At 32.3% G+C, this 14,382-nt stretch overlaps 1 protein-coding gene and 1 long non-coding RNA gene across 6 annotated transcripts; both read left to right on the top strand.

Annotated features, from left to right (window-relative positions):
- Positions 1-418: 418 nt before the first annotated feature.
- On the top strand, positions 419-1,247 carry LOC123916750 (NDR1/HIN1-like protein 10). The gene has a single exon (XM_045968278.1). The coding sequence runs from the start codon at positions 581-583 to the stop codon at positions 1,223-1,225; it is 645 nt and encodes a 214-aa protein (XP_045824234.1). The 5' UTR covers positions 419-580; the 3' UTR covers positions 1,226-1,247.
- Positions 1,248-3,614: 2,367 nt separating this feature from the next.
- Positions 3,615-6,766, top strand: LOC123918457. Of its 5 annotated transcripts, none has more exons than XR_006812783.1 (6): positions 3,615-3,940; positions 5,040-5,229; positions 5,491-5,550; positions 5,654-5,776; positions 6,281-6,366; positions 6,523-6,766. It is a non-coding gene; the product is annotated as an uncharacterized LOC123918457 (long non-coding RNA). The 5 variants fall into 5 exon arrangements; XR_006812784.1 differs by having other exon boundaries at positions 6,266-6,366; XR_006812782.1 differs by lacking the exon at positions 6,281-6,366.
- Positions 6,767-14,382: the final 7,616 nt, after the last annotated feature.

Raw genomic sequence — 14,382 nt, 5'->3', positions numbered from 1 at the left:
TGAACAAAAGTTGGACATTGGGACATGTCTTTAACATGATGTGTTTGTGCTGCATAGGTTATTTTCACTATAATTTCTCTTTTTCTTGCCAACCAAGTACACACCTCTTATGAAATAGAGAAAAATAAAAATTTAATCCTCGATTTTACAAAGCAATGACATGAATATAAGCTAGAAATTAAGTAAAAACTAAGGAATTAGAAGAGACAATTTTCAGTATAAATTTCACAGGCACTCCTCCACACCTTGTAATATTTTTTTAATACAAGTGTTATATATCTTTTCTGTCTCTCACACACGTTCTTATCTACAAATCCAATCTAATATTTTATAAGCTTGTCTCTAGACCAAATTAAACCCTCCCACATTCCTTGTTATTCAAGCCATTGAACTTTTCTTAATCACTCGTTTCCAAAAGTCAATGCTACTCTGTTCTCTACATATATACTATTGCAAAGAAATCACCTAGAAATTCTAAAACAACACACCATACCCAAAAATTCATCAATTTCCACCCTTTAAAAACAGACAACTTCATTCCATAAAATTCATCATCACTCAAAAAATCAACCTCACAAACATGTGTTGCAGACCACATTGGTTCTGGTGCTTATATTGCACAATCTACGGAGTTATGTTCTTTTTCATGATGTTCTCAATCATCTTCTGGATAGTAATCTCCCCCACAAGTGTGAAGTTCCATGTAACTGACGCTACTCTCTCCGAGTTCAACCTCACGAACAACAACAACACCTTATATTACAATTTCAAACTCAATATCACAGCACGAAACCCCAACAACAACATAATAGTCTATTATCGAAGAATCACCGCAATTGCTTGGTACAAAGACAACGATTTCGGTTATGTGAGTTTGACACCCTTTGATCAAGGACACAAGAATACCACTTTTCTTGGACCTATAGAGTTTAAAGGGAATACAAAGTTCAAACTTGGACGTAAACAACTTGACGAGTATTTTGAAGAAACGCGTCTTGGGGTTTATAATGATTTGGCTGTTGATTTCGATGTTCGAATTAGAGCTAAATTTGGAGGTTTTAAAAGTGGTCGTTTTAATCCACCGGTTGTGCAGTGTCGTCGTTTGAGAGTTCCTTTAGTTTTTTCGTCCAATGGAACTAACTCATCATGGACATTTTCTTTTAGTAACAGAAGATGTAGTAGTGGTTCTTTCTTTACAGATCGTGATGCAGATGCAGGAGCTTAATATATATATATAACAATGTGAATTTGTATATATATATATATATATATATATATATATATATATATATATATATATATATATATATATATATATATATATATATATATATATATATTCTATTATGTAAAGTGTATTTGTGTTGCATATATAACTGAATCAATAAAGATACCGTGCGCGGTGTTTTATGTGTTGTTTCCGTGGTTCAAAATCGTTAAAAATAATTTTCAGCCACCGAAGATATTACTGGATTGAGTCGCGGGTCGATACGCTTTCTTTAAGACGTTTCGTGGCACTGCCCAAAATTGTGCAAGGCAGACGATCAACCACGAAGTCCCCAGGATAAAACAGCCCAGTTCTACTGATACCGATAAATACTGCACTGTAGATATCGGGCAAGAATTACACCCTCAAATATGATACTAAAATCATTGCGCTATGGTTTTAAGTCCATTCTGATATGGTACTATGTGACCATTCTAATATGGTACTGAGACCATTCTTATATGGTACTTGGACCATTCTTAAATCAAAGGGATAATGATACTATCATCATTCTTAATTTGAAGGAACTAGTGATATTATGATCACTTCTCAAAACAAATTAATACTAAACTTGTATTAGTATCGCACAATACAAAGAATAGACTTTATTCTTTTCTATATAATTATGAACACAGTTTAAAACAAATCTTTCTAATTTGCATATCCAAATAAAGAAACCAATTAATATGTTTAATTGATTCATACTAATTCTGATTTTAAAATAACACAATTCCAACAATAACAATAAGATAATTATTGTTGTCACAACTTTGTTGACAGCTCGGCCAAAAGGAAATTGCACATAATTTCTTTGAACACAATTAAGAGACATATGAAATCTTGTGGTATTAAGTGCAATAAGGTAAAGAAAACAAAACCTCTCTTAATATTGATGTTTCTGCAACTTTGACACTTTGTTCCTCACATGAACGCATTCTTTCAAGCCTAGTCGATCTCATGCCATGTACATCTCATCGTTAATGTGATGAACTCTTTTCACAAGCCACTATAAGTATGTTTGAAGGATTTCTATTCACTTCATTGTTCATCTTATTCATAAGGTCTACATGAGTGTTCATATGTATATGTTGAGGTTTGGCGGCAGTTGTAACGTGGTGTTGTTTTTTCCATTTCATAAGGGTTATTTCTTAAGAGACTTATTTTATATCAAGAGAATATAACATGTGCTTCTAATACCAACTTATTTCCTATAAAAAAGGAGATGATGCTAATGACTCAAAAATCAGTGAGGTGGTCGTGTAAATAGGAAAATATGTTGTGACCTTTTCTACTGCTCTTCCTATTATCTAGTAACTTAAGTGAGTTTCTGCAACATAGTCTATTTCCATTATTTTTATTCTCAAAATACACACTAGTATATAATACATACTAGTATGCTCTTGTACCCGATTTGGGACTCAAACATTTTATTTTCAATTCACACATAATGTGTTCTTTGTTCCAACAATCCCCCACTTGAATTTAAAAGAAAATTCCAAAGTAGCATATAATGCTTCTATAAGATTGTGCATAAGCAAAGGTGACGCTTGTCTTGAACCTTCACATAGCGAGTAAGATCCCGATTTAACAAGAGTGACGCTTGTCTTGAACTCTATCTCAGATTTTTCTCAAACCCGCACACAACCTTTCCTAAGGTGTATCTTAAAAGCCCGTGCTTTAATGGCCCTGCACGTCTATCCCAGTTTCATGAACGCTCTAGGAGTTCGCCCCAAAACTCCATAGGAACCGGCCTCAGTTCCACATTCATATAGGTGAGTCTATCTAAAGTACCCCTGAAGCTAGGTACTCCTCTGATCCAGAGTATAGATCTCATTAAGAGTTTCTATTACCTCATCCTTTTCGCTTCAGGATTCATGCCTCTTATTTGCATGATCATTCCCTATTACTCACGACTTGTTGTTTACCCATTGAAACCTAATTCTTGGGATCTCCAGTCTTTTAGGTTGGGTTACCATCATAAGTAATTCGCAGTAGGCATTAGTCTCATTTTCTTGGATGTATTATGGACTTCATTTTAGCTATTCATTTCGTCAAAGGATCTGCTAAACTTTCATCAGTGTGTACATGCACTACTAGAAAACAGGTTTTTAGAGTCTGTATTTAGCGTCGGACCCCGACACCGACGCTACTAGCGTCGGATTAGCGTCGGTCAAGCCCACACTAGCTATTAAATTTTAATTTTCGGAAAATTTTACTTCTCCTTACTGAAAAACTATTCTTTTTTGAGGAATGATACAAATAGCATCGGCCCAACCGACTCTATATTTTAAAAATTTATTAAAAAGAATATATCTAATCTAATCAACCCTAATTCCTATTCCTAATTTGACAAAAAATTAACTCATATCCATCACACATTCACCTCCCTGTATCTCTCGATACGGCTCCACTCTCACATCCATCACAAAATCTCGCCGTCGGAGCGTTCCGGAACCAATACACACCACCGTGTATGCAAGAATCTCAACCCCACCATCTTTAAATTGCGTCATCTTCATCGTACATCTCTACAGTCTCGTACCTCAACACCTCATCTGTTTCGCTCATCTCCGACCTCGCCTAGCCACAACATCAGCCAAATCACTACATCAGTCTAGCAATTCTTATCCTTCTAAATCTGATTCAAAGATCCTTCATATTTCCCGCTTATTGGTTAGTAAACTCTATTTCTAGGGTTTTAGTGAAAAATATGAATTTTTTTTTTTTTTTTTTTAATGCAATCGTTCATTGTCTACTTATGTTGCTGCTTATTTAAATTTTTTAGTTTCTCTATTTTGAAATTTTTTTACATACCTTTGAAATAAGCTTAGTATTCATTCATCCCTTTTTATGTTAGTGTATTAGGCTATTAGAAGTTTCATTTTGTTTAAGCTAATGAGATGATTGTGTTGTCATTCAAAAACTATTATGCACATTTGGTGTTCGGTAACTTGTAAAATTTCACTAATGACCTTGTATTTGATAATAATATTTGATAGTAATATTTGGGGATTGTAGGTGGTTGATATTAGAACTTTGCAGTCTTAGTTAACTCTTGATTACATTTGTCTAGGCATGTTTTTTGTTCATTTTGTCATTTTTCAGTTCTTTTGAAGTTTTATGGTTTTTTTTCTTTACATTTTTCTTCTCAATAATTTAAGTATTAATAATTGTTTTCCCCGTTTTGTGCAGTCTCTATGTTGTTATGGTTGTGCTCAATAATCACTCTTTGTTATTAACTAAGAAACTACTCCTTGAGTTCATTCTATTTAAGTATAAGTTAGTCCGTTGCGCCTTTAGCGAGTTTATATAGGTATGGAACACTATTGTTTTCATAAGAATGGTAATGTTTATATTTAAGTTGATTCATTTGCCCCTTGCCTCTTTGTATATTAGTTAATAGTTAATTGGTATCTAGTTAGGTGGTTGCCGCCTCTTTCTCTTATATATGTATAAATGGTTTTCGTTGTTGCCCACATTAGCTCTCGTAGGATGAACATTTTGTGTATATTGTTTTAACTACCATGACATTTGTGTGTATTGTTTTAATTTAATTTAGAAAGAAGTGAAAAGAAGATAAACTAACAAAAGCACAAATTAGCTTTAATTATCTATTCACCTCTTTGTTTGCATGATTCCCCTGTTAGCCATTTATATGTAGGGATCATTCTTTACTTTTGTAACACCCTGCATAAAAAGGCTATATATAGTGTACCATTAACATGCAAAAGTTTATGTTTTTCTTACAGGTTAATGTTGTTTGTATGAACAGGTTAGTGATGCTAGCTAGTGCCTAATCTAGTAATGTAAACTTTTATAAGTTTTTGGTTCCAAGCTATGGCTTTTCAAGTTAACAACTTGATGCAGCTTTTGAGAATATGAAGCATGTTGGAATATGATCCTCAACAAAATTGTGCATGGAGTTTCAAAGCCAATGGTTCCTAGATTCATGAAGATGCATGGTATTGAAATATGTCACTACATAATCTAATTATGCTTGTAATGTGTAAACCCTACTAATCCATATACCACAAATGTGAAATATTGTGTAAAGAGTCACTAGAAGGTTAGGATATAACTTCTATGTTGTGTTGCGTTGTGCTGTTTTGTTTGTTATTTTATTCTTGATAAGAACCTTGGTTATCATTGACACCTAAGTTTTCTATGTGTTTTTTCTAACTTATTGATAAGCTTCATGTATGCATATTGATATTTGTGTGTAGTGTGCAATTTGATCCAACTTGGCTTAATGTATGCTTCAAATGCATTAGGAAACATTGCTGGTTTGCTTTCTTTTCTTTCTCCTTGAGCTAAGAGTAAAGCATTCTCTCTATTTTTAATTAAATTTTGACAGATAATCATTGTGAATATTCCTTCCATTTTCAGGAAATGTTTCAGATTATTCATTGCTAGTTTCTTGGGCTGATTCAAAGATCTTTTCTTATTGAGAATTAATACCGCTGCTATTTTCGGCGAGAACAAAAATCCAAGGATGGTTCAAGCATAGAGGTAAAAAAAAACCCTTTTATCTTCTGTTATGTTCATTTCATAGTCAGATCTGCACATGAATATCCCTCTGCCTTGAGATAGCTTGATACAATGCTTATTGCATGATCACAAATCCTAATTTAAATATGATCATTATTTGTTATGTAGGATTCAGTATATTGTAATTTATTTGGTTGTCTCTACACGCTAAAAATCTTATAGGTGCTGTTTTATTTTGAAGCTATAGTGCTGTACTAATAAAACTTCATAGCCAATTTTGATCTTATTTTCTTATCACAGTACTTGAAGCTCAAATTCACTAATAATAACAATGGCTTTATTATATGATTAGAGTTGTAGTAGTAATTGTGTAGCTTATATTATGAATGGCCAAAACAGGCTTTCGTTTTTCTGCACCTATGATATGCAATTTACACAACTTTATTACGTATTATTATATGAGTATTAGTAACTAGTGTTTAACATATAATTGGAATTATCTGACAGCAGTTGTCACAATTTTAGGAGCTTATAAAAGGGTTATAGGTAGTTTATCAAGAGAAAATAATGGATACAAAAATTATTTACGAGCTAGTTTTCCTTCGCCTTAGGTGATGTTGATTTCATTAAACAAGTGAATCAATGATTTTCTTTTGATTAGCCTTACAAATTGTTAACACTACATTTAACCACCTTTATATTTCATTTTCAACTAACTGAAGCTCTCTGCCCTATTGCTAATACTCTTCTTCATTGTTCATGTTCAGATTCAAGCTTATCGCAATGAAAAAGTCAGGACTTTCCTAATGTATATATAAGAACTGACGGGAGATTATATGTTACAAGGTATTTGTTCTTCTTATAGAGAGCTAGTTGGTGTACATCAGTTACACTAAATCTTGCTTACCATATACTGTAATTTTATTAAGCTTTTTATTCATGATGGTTATGTGTATGTTGTATTAAAGTATGGCTGCAACTTACTTTTGAGATTGAACAAGTTTGAACATAGTCAATTGACATCAATTTGCTAGTGCCAGTAGTACGTACCTTGTTATCTTTAGTTTCTTACTAAAGATTTTATTACTCTAACTGTGCATTATGACTTTTTGTGCTGGATTTGATGTATTATTTGTATTAGATGCAATAATGGTTATCAGGTGTATTTTTTTATAAATTTTAGAAAATAATTATGCAGTATAGCGTCGGCTAGATCCGACTCTACCAAATTTGTTGACTTTTCATATGTTGACTTTAGAGTCGGCCAGACCGAGGCTACATGATTTTGTTGACTTTTCAGAAATGGATATAATAAGCGTCGGATGCTGATAGAGTCGGAGTTTGAATCGGCTGGACCGACTCTAATATAGAGTCGGATGGCAGTTGACCGACGCTATGATTTAGCTTCAAGCATTTTAGCATCAACCCCGACACCGACGCTAATCCGACTCTAAAGGAGTGTTAGCGTCGGTTTTTAGCCCTTTAGAGTGGGCTTTCGTCCGACGCTAAAAACAGCTTTTCTAGTAGTGATGACCCATTCTTACAGCTCCTTTTGAGAGTAACTCTCTCACTACGCTGTGTTTACTTCTTATTTGACGTCTCTTATCGTTATAATAACGATTCTCAATTTATGCAATAGCCGCGGTACTATCACAATGGATCAACACATCTGGCATAAATTATTCCTTAAAGGAATTTCAGCTAGCAAGTATTTTAACTACCTTGCTCCTTCACTAACAATCGTTAATGTTATCATTTCAGACTTCCATAGTGGACTGAGCCAATATGGTCTATTTCTTTTATTTCCAAGATACAGTTTCTCTACTATAATAAATATAGTTACTAGTTGTTTTGGAATCATATGATAATATATTCCAATCTACATCACTGTATTCTTCAAACACGACAGAGAATCTCTGCAAATGTAATCTGAGATTCATGACCCTTTTAAGGTATTTCATGAACCTCTCAATAGCACACCAATGCTCATTATAAGGTTTACATAACCTACACAACTGTACCACAACGTATGCAATGTCGGGTCTAGTACAATCAAGGACATACCGAATGCAGTCGGCAATGCTTTCATATTCTGATTGTCTTACACTTTCAACAGTGTTCTTCCATAGTTTTTTACACTTGGATCATATAGTATGCAAACAAGTTTGCAGTCAGTAAATATATTTCTTTAAAACTTTCTCATCATTGCGAGATTGATTTAAGGAAATTCTCATTTATGAATTAGTAATCTTAATGACTAAGATTACATCTACCTTTTCGAACTCTTTCTTATCAAAGTTGTTAGACAACAATGATTCCAATCTATTCACAATATGAATGTTTGCTCTAAACATGTAAATTATTTACATAGAGACGTATGATAATGCAAATGCTATTTACCGGTTTATAGTAAATATATTTGTCACTTTCATTCACTTTTAATTCATTTGATATCATCAAATTGTCAAAATCTTCATGACATTTCTTATGGCTTATTTAAGACCATATAAAGTACTATATGACTATAGACTTAAATTATTTTTTTTTTTTTTTTTTTTGCCACCCATAAGTTACAAAATATTCAGGTTGTTCTAAATAAATTTCTTCTTCCACTCACCGTAAAAACAATGGAAAAACAGTTTTGGACATCCATTTGGTGTACTATTAAGTTATAAATAGAATCAAGAGATTTTAGTACCATTATGGATGTTATTCTTGTGACATGAGAAATTTTTTTGAAGAAATCTATATTTTTTCTTTTATCTAAAACCCTTGGCTACAAGGTGAGCCTTGTATTTATCAAAAGTTCCATAATGTTTTAGATTTTTTTTTTTCAAAATTCATTTACAACCCATTAGTTTGTAATCAGGAGGCAAGTCTATCAAATGTCAGGTCTTGTTAGACCCTAAAGAATCTATCTTCTCTTTTATGGCCTCTTGCCATATATAAGCCTTCAAGGAAGACAACACTTCTTGAAAACTAGTTATAGATTCTCTTCTAATGTATAAACCATGTAACAAGGTTCACACTCTTTAGCAACTATTGCTATCTTACCTCTTCGAGGTTCATAACATCTTGTTTGATGTTCTCATCATTGCTTCTGATCACTAGAGTGTGATAAGTTGCAATACCCCCACTAGTGCCCCCACTATTTCTCAATTTAAAGAGAAATTCATTTTCATAGAAATCAACTTCATTTGATTTTATGATCACTTTAGCATATAGGTCATAAAACCTATAAGCTTTACTTTTAATTATATACTCAACGAGTACACATTCATAGGCTCTACTAGTGAGTTTGACTCTCTTGGAGTTAGGAATTTGAACATACGTTAAACTACTCCAAGTTCAAAAATAAGACAAATTAAATTGTCTTTTCTTCAAAATTTCAAAAGTAGAAATTTTGTTCCTGTGCTTAGGCACTTTACTTAGCACAAAACAATCAATTAATAAAATTTTTCTTTTGCTTTACCGTTCATCTCAAAAGAGTAAAGTGCAGTTGTTTCAAGATAATTTCATACTCAATGAAAATTGTGGGAATCATACTTTTGTGCCTCTATCAAAATCATTTGATTTTCTCATTGAATTACTTTTCAATTTCAGTTCCATATAATTGGAACATGTCAAAAACATCACTCATTTTTATTTTTCATAAGATGTATGAAAATATAACTTGAACAGTCATCAATAAAAGTGATGATATTTTCTGTTTCTAATAGAGTTTTAATTCACATTGTGTATCTGATTCTTGAATAATTTGCCAGTTGGCTTCAGACCTGTGAATTTCTTTCTAGTGTTGTTGTTCAAGACAACAAGCACTTCATTTTTCTGATTTTGCTTTCTAGCTTCTTCTTCAAAACGAAGACATGTTATCAGAAATTCGAGGGAATATCGTTTAGTCATTTTATCCTTATAGCTTATTCAATTTTAAAGTAAAATTGAAATCACTTTCTTCAAAAGTAGCAACTCTTTTGTTATTATAAAACCATAATTTTTGTTGCCTATATTTGAAGTGATTTACATCAAACCGAAACGGTTTGTTCTAGTCCGCAATATCATAATCTGAGCCAGTAATTTCTTCGGTAGACATGGTAGAAAAGAAACGTCTTAAAATTGTTGTTTCCGTGATTCAAAATCGTTAAAAATAATTTTCAGCCACCGAAGATATTACTGGATTGAGTCGCGGGTCGATACGCTTTCTTTAAGACGTTTCGTGGCACTGCCCAAAATTGTGCAAGGCAGACGATCAACCACGAAGTCCCCAGGATAAAACAGCCCAGTTCTACTGATACCGATAAATACTGCACTGTAGATATCGGGCAAGAATTACACCCTCAAATATGGTACTAAAATCATTGCGCTATGGTTTTAAGTCCATTCTGATATGGTACTATGTGACCATTCTAATATGGTACTGAGACCATTCTTATATGGTACTTGGACCATTCTTAAATCAAAGGGATAATGATACTATCATCATTCTTAATTTGAAGGAACTAGTGATATTATGATCACTTCTCAAAACAAATTAATACTAAACTTGTATTAGTATCGCACAATACAAAGAATAGACTTTATTCTTTTCTATATAATTATGAACACAGTTTAAAACAAATCTTTCTAATTTGCATATCCAAATAAAGAAACCAATTAATATGTTTAATTGATTCATACTAATTCTGATTTTAAAATAACACAATTCCAACAATAACAATAAGATAATTATTGTTGTCACAACTTTGTTGACAGCTCGGCCAAAAGGAAATTGCACATAATTTCTTTGAACACAATTAAGAGACATATGAAATCTTGTGGTATTAAGTGCAATAAGGTAAAGAAAACAAAACCTCTCTTAATATTGATGTTTCTGCAACTTTGACACTTTGTTCCTCACATGAACGCATTCTTTCAAGCCTAGTCGATCTCATGCCATGTACATCTCATCGTTAATGTGATGAACTCTTTTCACAAGCCACTATAAGTATGTTTGAAGGATTTCTATTCACTTCATTGTTCATCTTATTCATAAGGTCTACATGAGTGTTCATATGTATATGTTGAGGTTTGGCGGCAGTTGTAACGTGGTGTTGTTTTTTCCATTTCATAAGGGTTATTTCTTAAGAGACTTATTTTATATCAAGAGAATATAACATGTGCTTCTAATACCAACTTATTTCCTATAAAAAAGGAGATGATGCTAATGACTCAAAAATTAGTGAGGTGGTCGTGTAAATAGGAAAATATGTTGTGACCTTTTCTACTGCTCTTCCTATTATCTAGTAACTTAAGTGAGTTTCTGCAACATAGTCTATTTCCATTATTTTTATTCTCAAAATACACACTAGTATATAATACATACTAGTATGCTCTTGTACCCGATTTGGGACTCAAACATTTTATTTTCAATTCACACATAATGTGTTCTTTGTTCCAACATTATGTGGCAAAATAGACTTCGGTTTCGGTGCTATAGCTAGTCCGAAATGAGGATTAAAATGCCTTCATTTTAAGCATATGTTATATTATGATAAGCAAACACAATTATTATCATTATAATTAACATGTGCAAACACAAAATCATTATAACATATAACATATATATGCTTAAGTCCTTAACGAGTCTTGCGAGATTAAGGTCAGCCAACTCCATGTACCAGCAATTAAAAGGGACGCTTTGTGCATAAAAATCAGTCAAGAAGAGTATGAAAAGGGACTAGGGGATTGACAGGAAACTCTACACGGCAGGCTAGTCATGAACAAAGGTGTGAAAGAGAGGCTAAGACTCTAACTTGGGAACCTATACTTGATGACTTCATGACTATGACTATTGCCTAATCTTCATTCTTGTATGTGGTTTTATTGATCTATGCATGGCTTAGGTAATTTTTGAACTTGTCCTAATGCTTTCTATTTTAGCTGGTTCAAGCAATGTTGATCTGAATCGGCTGACGAGTCAACTCCCACCAATTAATACCGCTTCCACCCTTTGTTCAAAAAAAAAAATACCGCTTCCACCCTCAGAAAGATCAATGTTGATATGATGAGCGACAATTTTTTTGATGCATTTCTTAGACATTACGACAATCAATGTGGCAGTCAAAGCGGCAATAAAAATACTCTGCGATAAAAAATAAAAATAAAAACACTTATTGGAGGATATTTTCACCACAAAGTAATCAAATACTGGCGGATTATTCCACCAATAACTACTAATTTTGTGCTTTTCACTTTCTAGCGGTTTATTTCCGCCAATAAGAGTTGACAAATTCGTAATGGACAACTTTGTGGCGTAATTTTCCACCAATAAACTTACTGGCGTGCAATTTATTGACAGATTAGTTCCCTGATAAGTTTGAACATATTGGTTGTTTTCGGATCACTTATTGAGGGTAAAATTCTGTCAGTAATTAAATCCATATTTTCTTGTAGTGATGGTTCTTCACAATTTTATAGATGAGATTATAAACAGTGAGTCATCTACCAACAACTTTGTTTTATAATTGGTGGACAAAGCCATGACAACAACAGTGGAAAATAGGGAATAACATTCTAGTGATAACTCATCGTATGTGATTCTACAAATGCAATCTGAAGTCCTAAAACAGGAGGATAACACTACTATGAAAGTGGTGGTGTTGGCACAAAAGAACGCAACGCTTAGTGATGCCTCCGGTTGCGCTATACCCGAAACAACGCAAAACGTTGTGATAGTGCCAAATGAGGACTTTGATGAGGGGGTCAGAGCAGATCTTGAAGTGCTTAAACAAACTTGGGCTGATATAGATAAAGGTGAGAGAACCTTTTCACTCTTATTATTAATAAAAGTCAAAAGAACAAATAATTGCCTCGGAGCATATAGGGTAGCAAAAGCTAGAGCTCTTTACGAATTTCCTTTGTACATATTTTGTTTTCCTATTTTTATTTATATTATTGAGTTAATGGTATAGCATGAGAGTTTTTTAGATAGGATTTTTCTATCCTGTGTAACATTACACAAGATAAGAAATGAGTAATTAATGCCTTATTTTTCTTATTTTTCTCCTAATTAATTTATTAAGAAACAACTAATGTCTATTTTTTCTTTTCTTTCTCTCTCTTCAGTCACTCCCTCTCTCTAATCTCACGATCTCTTCTTTCTCTCAAGAACACATTCATGTGTTCATCATGAATAGTAAACAAAAAAAAAACCACAAAATCACTCAAATTCCTCCTAAACACTTATTTATTGTTTTTAAACACAAATCAAACCTCAAACAAGGAAATCTAAACAAACAAATCAAAACAAAAAAAAAATAAAAATTGTTCTATTACCTCTTGTTTCGTTTTAATTTTCTATCTTTTTGTTCTTCTGTTTGTTTTCTTTTATCTACTGTTTTGTTTTTATTGTGTTTCTCAATCAAATTTGAGAGAAAGATGAGAAGAGAGCGTGAGATTCAAATTTGAGAGAAAGATTGGAAGAGAGAAAGAAAAAAAAAAAATAGACATTAATTGCTACTTAATAATTTTAGGAGAAAATAAGGGAGAAAGAGGATATAAAGCATTAATTACTCATTTCTTTTCGTGTGCAATGTTGCACAAGTTAGGAAAACCCTTTTACATATACCAACTTAGTTGAAATCTCTACTCAATCTTTGATACTTAGATGATCTTAACTTATTAAAAAAATATACATCAAATTTAAATTTTTGATAAAAGTTTATAAGAAAATAATTTTTATGCGGAGATTTGATATTGAATTGCATTAAATTTCAATTTTTGTGACTTGTAGAATTCACACGCTTGAACATACTAAGAAACAATGTGTGTGTGTGTGTTTTTTTGACAAAAATAATGCGTGTATATTTTTGTTTCTCTAGACTTCACAAGGACAAGGATGACAATTACAATTACACAACTATCCGATCATTCCCTCAAAATTAATATATATGTTTTTCAAAGAGAACGGAATACTTTACGCTGACATATTGAAAAGTCAAAAATGTAATAACTGATTAATTTATGTGCAACTAGCAGTTTAATAAATTTTAATATATCAGGTGATGGTTGATGAGAGTGGCATATTAATTTAGGGGTGTATTGGATTGATATTTTGATGGACAATTTTGGCAAAACAAATCCCAAAGATTTTAACGGATTTAATGGAAGCACAAAACTTACATGCATTTCCATACATGCATTTCTTACTTTTCCTCTCATAAAGAGGTAGTTTTTTTTTATTAAAAAATAATTTTCATTTATTTTTTCAAAATGAAAAAACACAAATAACCACCTCTTTGTGAGTGGAAAAGTAAGAAATGCATGTATGGAAATGCATGTAAGTTTTGTCCTTTATGGAATTATATTGACTTTGTGAGATTTCAAAAAAAATAAAATTTAAAAGACTTTTTACAATAAGATTCTTAACGTAGGATTGTAATAGATTTGTATTAGAGATTTTTAAGATTGACCAAACTTATATACAGTTTCATATACACAGTTTTTACTGTGCTAAATACATGGAGGAAGTTATTTTTATTTAAAAACATTTTTCTTTTTCTTTTTTTAATTAAAAAATATAAATAACTATTTTTTTGTGAGAGCAACAGGAAAAACAGCATCTAAAGAAATGCATATAAGTTTTGTCCTTT

This window comes from Trifolium pratense, linkage group LG3, assembly GCF_020283565.1.
Source record: "Trifolium pratense cultivar HEN17-A07 linkage group LG3, ARS_RC_1.1, whole genome shotgun sequence".
Classification (NCBI taxonomy): domain Eukaryota; kingdom Viridiplantae; phylum Streptophyta; class Magnoliopsida; order Fabales; family Fabaceae; genus Trifolium; species Trifolium pratense.
Note: the sequence above shows the minus strand (reverse complement) of the source record. Positions and strands in the feature narration are given on the sequence as shown.

What these genes read in the sequence shown, in the direction of transcription:
- LOC123916750 (XM_045968278.1), top strand. Translation starts at nt 581, where the DNA reads ATGTGTTGCAGACCACATTGGTTCTGGTGCTTATATTGCACAATCTAC.